Below are 10,355 nucleotides of genomic sequence, written 5' to 3'. Positions count from 1 at the left end.
AGCGCCGGCAGCAGGAGGGCTGCAGGGTGCGTGCATATGAGCGTGAGCAAAGAGGGAATACTCAGCATATCGCCTTCAGCAGGCTCCAGCTCCTTTTAAGACCATACCCTTAGTGACATACAGATATTTTAGTTCAATTTTAAATACTCCCACTCGTGACACACAGACTGCATCAGCAGTCTACTAGATCAATCTTCTAGTTGCAAAATTCCTATAAAATAAAGCTGTACTTGATTGTCAAAGTATTTATCCCATATGCTCACAGGTAAAGAGCATTCATAAAGAATAAACATCAACGTTTTCTGGCACATATTTTCAAAATGTTTCAGATTTCCAAACTTTACCTCTGTGTGGCCAGACATTCTGATTTTGCTTCAACCCAAGAATTTATTAAGACTTACATGAAAATATTCCATCTTAACATAGTACACAGCAGCATCTGAATACATATTTACAAATTTATTTGAACTTTTCTGAACTGTAATTCTACAACTGAGCAACATATCCATAAGTGTTTCATAAACTTTCAAACACTTACATATTTATACATATACTTTTTGCATATATATATATATATATATAAAAATATTTTTGAGACTCAAGGACTGAGAATAGTCAAAAGGACATTATTGCTACATTTCCATATTTACAAGAACAATGCATAAAACCATTCAAAACACCAAGCCATGGCAAAGTAAGTTTCAAAAATCCCCAAATTATAAAAATATAAATTTCAAGAATGAAAAAACCCAAAACCTCTTTCAGCTAAGTGTCCGTAAAGTACCGAGACATCTATAATTATAACAACTAGTTTGTCTACAGTTGCTCTGAAAGCCAACACACTACGAAAGAGCTTTTATAGCATTAAACTGAAAATGCTCAACAACAAGTATGCATAAGAGTGCCTCCAAACAACCGGCTAACTTTGGAAAGGTGCAACAGCCTAGGTAAGTTCAGTGCAAATGGCTAACTTCTGACTAGCTTCGAAAGACAAATTTCTGCAGCAATAAACCAAATGCACAGTCACATAAAGAGTGTGGTATTCCATATAACCTAAAATATACTACCAGTGTGTGTTTATTTACAACTATCTTGCATCTGGGCAGTTAGTTACACATTTGAAATGAATGTAAACTCAACCAAAATCCTGGTAAAGTATAAGTTACAGAGTGCTTAAGTGCATTGTAAATAAATAGGTACTCTGCCTCTGAAATGCTCCTCTCAATGCATTTGCTAATTTATAGGTGACGGAAACGAAGGAAGGAAAGAACTAGCAGTGTTTCTGATGGGAAGGGAAGGGGCTATAAAACACTTGAGCACAATCCTGGGCTCGACAGATACCGACCCCAACGCCTCCCAGTGCAGCTCTTCTCCTCCGTTGTGGTCCCAGCGCTACGATAGAGCTAGAAAGACGAAACCACCGGGGTGGGGAGGGAATGGCCCTTTCCAGTTAGAAATATTCACCTGGGCACGGGAAGATAAACGAAGGGCTCTCAGGAGAGGACTTGGAGCTTCTGCTCTCCTTTAGATAAGATGACCCGTTAAACAGCCTCTCCTCCGCGCACGCGGTTCGTCATAAACGGCTCTCCGGTATTTCGACTGACCCACCTATCTTCGGTGACCACTTTTGGATGCAACTACGAGCAAAACAAGTGCCTGAGCCCTCCCGCTGCCGCGGCCGGGGCGCAGGGTGCCCGCGGGCTCCCGGCTTCGGGGGCCGCGCTCCGCTCTGCCTCCGGCTCCCCGGCGGGGTCGCGCCCGCCTGCGCTGCCCTCTCGGCCGCCGGTTCGAATCCCCCGGCACCTGGGAGGCTTTGCGGCCGCAGGGATTCGTCCCCATGGCCCGGCACGTCCAGCACCCTCGCCGCATCCGCCTGGGAACGGTTCGCAGGCACGGCTGCCTGTGGGAAGGGGCCTGCAAAGCAACTAGCTTTGTATTAATTTATTTCTTAAACCCAGCAAAATAAAGTTAACTAGAAAAATGATGAAACGCTTTCCAGGCACAGATCCAGAGCAGGACCGCTGCAGATTTGGTTTGATCTGTAGTCATCTCATTCCACACCTTGGCTCACGATTATTTTTTTTTCTGTTTTTTTCTTCAGATCTGGCTCTCTACCGCAAATACACACAATATAGCAACATATATACAGCTTCAGTTAACATTGCAATGACGCCTGTAACCGTGCTTGGCAGATTAAGTTTATGTGTAACAGTGAGTGGTAAAGGACAGTATTACAACAACATTTCAGCTACACGGTGGAAGTAGTGAGTAAAAGTATGAGAAATTATTGAAGTCATCCCTCTCTCACCCCCTGCAAAATACAAACAGCAAATCCATCCGGGCTCCTCTTGCTCCAGCCACCAACTCCTCTTTCAAACATCTTCACGTACCAGGAGAGGCTGAGTCGAGGAAGCGCTGCTACCCACCGAATTAATGCGCACGGAGTGATCTGTAGCGTTTCCTTGACTGCAAGGTGGAGTTGAAAAGTTTGCGTAAACCTGCAGAGCCCAAAGACCGCTGTCAGTATTGGGCAGAAGGCTCCCTTCATTCATACACACTCAGAAATCGCTCCTTTGCCAGCAACTTCCCAGTTTATGCTATGTATACATGTTAAAGACACCCAGCTCGGATGTTTCTACACAAATATAGACAGAGAATTTCAAAAGGTCTTGGGCATAATTGCTCTTTAAATGAGTCAAGAACCCCAATCTCAATTATTAAAAACACTGCAGCATGCAACTGCACACTAAATTTAAGCTACGTTTGAAAAAAAAATGCAGCTCAGGTTATTGTTAGTATTACCCCAGGAACATTGCTAACATTCTTACTTTTGTTTCAGTAATGCCTGCACCTGCCAAAAATATTCTACAGGGTGCAATTAACACCAACAGCTTTCGGTTTCCTCTTTTCTCAAATTCTCAGGAAGCCGTGTACTTTGTGCCCAAACAAGGCATCTAGACCGCACAAGCTTTATTTTTAAGCCAGATTTTAAATCTTCCTTTTTAAAAATCCAGTAACGCTCAACGTTATGGTGAGAAAATCCCAGTCTCGGACATGCCTTGACTTTTTCTTTGGACTGTTTTATCCAGCTACCCTCTCAGGAAAGGTTTTACTAGAGAATGGTCCAAAGAGCAACACATATAGTAACTAGTTTGTCACCACATACCTCCAAGTTTATATAAATATTGCTAGGTGAAGTAACGGAGAAGAGAGAGAACAGCAGAAAAAGCTCAACTCCTTTACCCAGAAAGCTCTTCAAATAAAAGCCAAATACTCTTCACTTCTGAGATTTCTCCCAGATAAACAGAGGCTTTCATAATTTAGGATACGATGAATTTATGAGGTACCACTGTATTTTTTATCATCAAAATTGTTGTGGCAGGTATATTTTGAGTGTGAAACATCAAACCATGCAAAGACCGCTTGCTAGCTGGTACCTTTTTCAGTGTATAGGCCTAGACAACTGCTGCACATCTGGGGAGAAACGGTGCAACCAAGCCGACCTGAGTAGCACAGAGATCATTCCTGCCACTCAAGCTCACAGTGCAAAAGTACACAAATAACAGCGGAAAATTCATGAAGCGCGGAGGTCCTTTGCTCCTCCCAGCTCTAGTCTAAGGTCTTGCTTGAAACAGTTTTGACCCCAAAAGACTGATGGGCCATAAGGAGCCCACACTTACCCGGGGGGCATTATCTGAAAGCTGCTGCTCGATCAGCTGGACGATTTGTTTAAATGTGGGTCTCTGTAAAGGATCAGCATCCCAGCAACTCTTCATTATGTCATACCTGCAAAAATGCTAAAATTAACTACTGCCGGGGAGGGAATTCTGAGAGCTGTTGTCTTGTTTCTACTACTACTTTTAGAGAGGGAATAGGCAGAAAAGTGTGACCAGGTCTCACCATTTAACTTGCTTAAATGGCTTGTAAAACTAGAAATAGTACTGTTAACACCTGTGCTTATGACAACAAAGGACTCAACACTAAGGACAGGCTCTGGGCACAGTTTTCTTTGACAGCTTGCTAAGTGCCAGTCTGTTTACAAAACAGCGAATTAGGGATGGCTCAGAAGGAAGGTAAGTGGCCAGTCCCCTTGCAGTCAAGAAATAACAGCACAAATGCAGACGTTGTGTACTTCGACGATACATCTTACCTACTGCTTTCTCTGAAATAAAAATGTTTAGTATGCTCTGTGATATGTCAATCCTTGAAGCACACGGAGCAGATGCCATGGTGAAGTGATCAGAAGTTAAAAGGCAAGAGTGTATTGCACCGCGTGCAACAACACAGGCCCGTTTGGTGATTAGCGGTTCGGGCTGTTTGCTTACATTTCGGGTGGTGCACACTCGGGGCTGAACATCCTGTATCCCTCCTTGATCATTTTATAGAACTTGGAGTCCACGGGCATCCCTGGATACGGGCTGCTTCCTGTTAAGAGGACAAGTGAGCAATGTCATCTCCGCATCAGGAATAAAATCAAGATGAAAACGGATCTCCTAAACCACAAATCTCCAAGCGGCTTACCTAAAGAAAAGAGTTCCCACAGCAATATTCCATAAGACCAGACATCACTCTCAAAGGTGTAAACGCAATTAAAAATACTTTCAGGTGCCATCCACTTCACTGGAAGTCGAGCCTTTCCAGGGAAAAGAGATTCAAGTGAGATAATGGACATAATGTGTAAAATTTAATAACATAAAATTAACTTCTGATACTTATGTGCTTTAAATACTTGTTTAATTAAATGACAGAAGTATCCAGCCAAGATATCCTCCTGAGAGAAGGACAAGTGCTTCACAGTTACTGATCCGTCTTTCTACGGGTCCACCAGACTTGTGCAATACCTTGCACTCTGATTTTCTGCATACTGTGTGATTCCCCTCGTCTGGTTATAAGGGATGGCAGGAAATCAGAGTGAAATAGTATGTGTAAACATGGCACCGTTCCTTATGCAAACATACAAGCCTCCTTCTGTGGACTGGCCATCCTAACTATCACTGAAAAGCTCCACATACTCAGTTAACAGTGTATCAGAAAAAAACTGAAAATTCACATGAAAAAAATACATACTGACAATTTGCAAAGGTTCATGTGGGAACAGACATTCCTCAGGAATGCTAATTGGAGCAGAGGAAAGGGAAAACGCATAGAAAGCATTTGGATTTGCTTCTGTTTTCCTCTCCCTGCTCTGCCCTTTTTCTTGTCTGACTGGAGCAGCCAGTTAAGCCTCTGTCCTAAGCAGTTGTCCTGTAACAGGAGAAACCAGATCTCTTCTTAAGTCATCTTGCAACAATACGTACAAACATGTATTTCAGCCATATCATAGAGAAGCGCCTTGATGTCTCATAAAGGAAGGAGATAGGTTTGGAAAGCAGACAAATGGAAAAGAGAAGAAATGAGGCTGAAGACACGCAGGATTTTTCATCAGCTGCCTAACGTAAGAACATGCAGCTCAACAGCGAGGCAACCACAGGTCTGTGTGTCCTGAATATCAGACAGCAGGCACTCCGCGTGCCCAGGCCCCCAGCTCCGCCAAGGTGCTGCCTCCCAGCAGTGTCCAGGCCAGTAATGCCCCAGGGCTCCTGGCCTGGTTTAAGATCAGATGCTACCAGATGCCCCCTGTAGCCACTGCTTCCTCTCTCCCCAGGTGGCTGCAGCCTATCCTTTTCTGACCCCGTCGGGTTAAGTAAAATCCGGTAAATTTAAAGTACAGTCTAGACAAGTAAAATGTAATTATTTACTGCCCACTTCCCTTGCAAGCAGCTGGTCTGTACCTCCCAATCCTACGATGGATCAAGCAGCTCCTGACCTGACACTGAGCCTGAAAACTGCCTTCTTAACACTAAATGTCGCTCAATGCTTTGCCAGGAGAGTCATTCCTGAATTATCTGGACTCCTGAGGTTCCCTCACCTCAACTTCCAGGCATACAATGCACCAGCACCAACACTGGTTTTGAAGACAACAAATAAAACTTTCCTTCCAGCCCCTGCAGCCTGTAATAGGGTTGCTCTGGTTGCCTGGGACCTGAGGGACTGCTGGGGGACAGCAGAGGTGTCTGAGACACCTGAAGTGCCTAGAAGAGAGGTTAATGGAGTGTGGCAAAAACCATCAGTTTTTTGAGATTTTGAGAAATGCTCAATTGTGGGATTTTCTTTCTTTTCCAGCCTGACAAAAGCCCAGATGGGCATCCTGCGGTTTGTGCTGTCAAGCCCTTAACTAGAGGCCAACTTCGGACTTTGCTGAGCAATCAGACGGGGGGTAGTGAGGGAGCTGCTGTGCTGAACATAGATCTTTGCTTCTTTTAAAAACTGAACAAATCAAAATGTGTGTGCTCTGAAGGTAGTGGATGGGTGCACATATCTGAAGTGGAATTAAGACAGTAACATAACAGCAAAAATCTGTTTGAGAGGCAAAATACCTGTGGGCAAATCACCTTCCCAGCACACTTCTCCAGCTAAACTGCAGAGAGGCTAAATTTTCTGTTGCAGTAAGCCTCTTTTTACTGCTCTTGCATTTTAAAGGCAACTTCAAGCACTGCCAATATAATCTGCATGACTTCAAAGAGTCTTTGTACCTCTGCAAAGGCCCAGGAGATGCTAGTGCAATTGATACTCTTCTGCATACGTGGTTTTAAGCTTATCTCATCAAAATATTATGTCTCATTCCAACTAATGTTTACCTATTACAGGGTAGGAGCTATAGCTGCAAGTTAAAGCCATATTTATTACACATAAAAGGCTAGAATAAGTATATGTAATCAGAGAAAAATTAAGGCTTCTTTGCTTCCCATTATACCCTAACCAATAAATTCAACTTCTAAGATCTTGTTTCTGTTGTCTGAGTAACATTTCACAACGAAGAAAAGGATGCAAAAGCCTGTTATTTAGATATTTTTAAAATACATTATTTCAGACATGGACAAAAACAGCAATGCCCAGAGCAAAAGTTTCCAAGTACTTACTTTTAGGTTTGATCTACAAGAATATTCCAATCGCAAAGCTTAAAAGTACTCACAGAATAGTAGCTTTTAGTATGTTCAGATATAGCAGAAAGACTACACTTTATTTTGGTGCAACAAAAGCATCTCCTCCAGTATAACACAAAATCAGCTACAAGCATGTTTTTTCAATGATAACAGCATGTATATATTACACATTTGTCAACACGTGTATCTAGGTCAGGAACTGCCCCTCTTCACAGTTCTGGCCCTGGTCAGCACAGATATATATCAGACTTGGGATGTCTAGATACGGTCTAACTAAGAAAACACTTTCTTTGCAAGTCAAGAGAATATAGAAGAACTCCCTGAATTTCAGATTGGTGAAGTATCATATATACTTACATTTCCTTTGACCACATAATTTGAATCATTCCTTATATCTCTTGCCAGGCCAAAGTCACAGATTTTTGTTATTCGACCATGAGTGAGGAGAATATTCCTTGCTGCCAGATCCCTATGAATGCACTAAATAACAGACAGACAAACAAAGTTATTCTATAATATCCTTAAAGCACTACTGCTTGGTTGCATATTTTCGTAGCTATATGCTACGAAATACGAAATACGAAATACTGCATTATGCATTTTTGGTAAGCTGAAAGTCAAAACGAAACCATGTGTTGGGAAGCTTATTCAGATGATTAAAAATTCTAATACTTTCATGCTATTGATCCACATAGGTAAGGTTGTGTATGCTTTTCTTTTAGAAAAGACCACTTGCAGTCACTTCAAATTTTCCAACATTTCACAGTTGCAGCTAAAGTTTAAGGTATTTGTTCTATGCTGGGGATAGAATTTTTTCTTAAATTTTTTTATCAAAATATCATTGGCTTGTTTCCTAACATAGGACAAATTAGGGGTAAATGTGGTTTGATTCTAAAACAATTCCAATCCTTTACTAAGCCACTGCTGTGGCTGAGGGGGAAGAGTTGAAAAGCTGAAAATATAGAAGATCGTGGTAACAATTTCAAAGCACACAAGTTAGGAGACTCACACCCATTTCAAAAATACTCTTTTGGAAGACTTAAAGCATGACCTGCCTAGGAGAGCTTTATGAGCAGGTCTAAGTCTTTGAAAATACTCCAAGTTTTCTCGTGCCATTATCTTTTAATGAACACTGTGATGTGTTTAATGACCTAGCTAGCTTATCTTCCAGCTTTCATTTGAGAAGTATGCATGTATTTGTAACTGCAGCTACAGAAGGGTTGTTGAGTTTACCAGGAGTCATATTTTCTTTCTACGCAACTGTGGAGGGCATTTATGAAATGACATAGCTCTCTAACAGAATTGTCTTTCTCCGTCTACTACAGAAAGCACAGCCTGAGGCTCTTGCTTTACTGACTGCATATAACACGCAGGACACAGTTGTCTATAAACAGCTAAAGATGCTTCCATTTTTCCTTTTCATTTTTTCCTTAAAATCCAAAATTTAAGGAATTCCATGCAAAAAACACTTAAAATATCGGAAGATTTGATCAATTCAAAATCAGCAAATAGTAACTGTGGGTTGCAATGACCAACCTAATCTCTGTTCCTTTGCGTGTGTGCACTGAGGAACTATTTTTAATGACAATTACTGTTTTGGGGGACTCTCCATCAAATCCCAGTCCAAAACATAGTTCACTTTGCACGTGGAAAGCTAACAGCGTAATTGCACTGCAGGAGTAAAGTGAAGGAACAGCCACATATCCAGCGAGTCTCTGCTTCATTCCTCCAGAAGCAGTGCATTTGTTATTGTATATAGATGTTGTCCACTGGAGGAAGAACTGTCTTGTGATGAGACACCGTGTGCTCCTCAGGGGAATCATACCTCCAGGAAAGACTCATATCCTGACTCCCCCACAAAGACACTTTTATGCTGCTGAGCCCTGACACATTGCAAAAGAGCAGTTGGGAACTCTGCACTGCTGGTCTGCGTGGGCTGCCCTTCTCTGAGGGCTTCCTTTGGTAAACTCGAGGCAACTCACCCACCTGCCCAAAGCAGCTTCAGCTAAGGGCATGTTTGAACACAACGACCCAAGAGGACCAAACACAGGAACTTGTTTCCACACGGTATCTTAATGGTGTTTCAGGGTGCAGCACACATATTTCACTGCAATTCCTCTCATCTGTCTCCTCTCCTGACATTTCAATGAGCACTTTCTGTTAATGAACAAGGCTTGTAATCCTACTGGCCTGAACGATGGACATGCATTGCTTCATGTTGACTACTGTATGTCCTATGTCCTGTTTTATAGAAGGAAAGATCACTTCTGGCAGATGAGCCCTTCTCAGTACAGAATTTCAAGACTGGTCGAAGCTTCACGTATCAGAAGCATCTCAGTTCACAGTGCTTGTTAAAAAGAATAGCATTTAAATATGTGCACTACATTAAAATATGACAAGTGATGCTAAAGGAAATCAGAAATCTAGATTCTGTCCAGCTCTCAAAAATTTTTAACTTACATTTTTAGAGGCAAGGAAGCTCATGCCCTTTGCCACCTGGTAAGAAAAGCTTAGTAGATCTTCAACATCTAGAGCAAGTTCATCATCTTCCAACATAGAAAGGGTAACATCCTGATCAGTGTAGGATCCTATGCAATACAAACACCAAAAGCTTTTGAGTGGACTATGTATAACCACAGAGAAACAGCTTTGTTTTACATTAAACAAAACAATGATCTGAACAAGTACCAGACTAAAACCACAGAAATAACCTATTGCCAAGTAGTAAAAAATAATCCTGGTACTTCATATAACTGTGGAAAAGCACAGGACATTGTAATTTAGCATATTATTCTTTTTTAACCCTTCTCATACCAATGGTATGAGAATTAATGGGTATTAATTGTCCACATCCAACAGAAAAGAAGTATTCTAAAATTGAAAAAATCCATACAGCCTTCTTCTCTACACTCCAAGCAGCAGATACGATTTCTTACTATTGTACTTACCAGACTTAACTGGTCTTTTTTTATCAGCTTTTGGTGGGACTGAATATGACACTCCTGGTTTCATGTCCATGTACTCATTGACAACATCACTGTAGAGGCAGCAGGTGACATGAAATGTCATTTAGTGAGAAAGTCTCAAAAATCACTCAAAGAAAAAGTCAACATTAAATCAACTTTCTGAATATAATGCTTCACAAATTAATAATATTGGAAAATCATAGGTGTCTAAAAAAAGATGAGAAAAGGCCTATATGGAAAGAAATGGTCGTAAGGAGAATTTACGATGCATCTCAAAGTTAGGAGTTTGGCTCAGGTAAGCAAACAAAACCTTTCACATGTGAACAGTTTATCGAGACTAAAGTCTCTATAAATTAATGGCCACATGTTTTTATAGGATCTGCTAATGCTTCCTTCTTTCACTTAG

At 41.5% G+C, this 10,355-nt stretch overlaps 1 protein-coding gene across 1 annotated transcript in view; it reads right to left on the bottom strand.

The window, feature by feature from the left end:
- Positions 1–603: 603 nt before the first annotated feature.
- Positions 604–10,355, bottom strand: part of KIT (KIT proto-oncogene, receptor tyrosine kinase) — a 38,756-nt gene continuing 29,004 nt past the window's right edge. Inside the window, exons 16-22 of the mRNA XM_062574524.1 lie at positions 9,932–10,020; positions 9,444–9,571; positions 7,341–7,463; positions 4,522–4,633; positions 4,326–4,425; positions 3,681–3,786; positions 604–2,498 (exon numbers count right to left, since the gene is read on the bottom strand). Coding sequence (XP_062430508.1) covers positions 2,373–2,498; positions 3,681–3,786; positions 4,326–4,425; positions 4,522–4,633; positions 7,341–7,463; positions 9,444–9,571; positions 9,932–10,020 — 784 coding nt within the window. The 3' untranslated portion in view covers positions 604–2,372. The remainder of the gene's footprint in view (positions 2,499–3,680; positions 3,787–4,325; positions 4,426–4,521; positions 4,634–7,340; positions 7,464–9,443; positions 9,572–9,931; positions 10,021–10,355) is intronic.

Source organism: Rhea pennata, chromosome 4 (genome assembly GCF_028389875.1).
Source record: "Rhea pennata isolate bPtePen1 chromosome 4, bPtePen1.pri, whole genome shotgun sequence".
Lineage (NCBI taxonomy): Eukaryota > Metazoa > Chordata > Aves > Rheiformes > Rheidae > Rhea > Rhea pennata.
The sequence above is the reverse complement of the archived record's forward strand: the minus strand, read 5'-3'. Positions and strand labels throughout refer to the sequence as shown.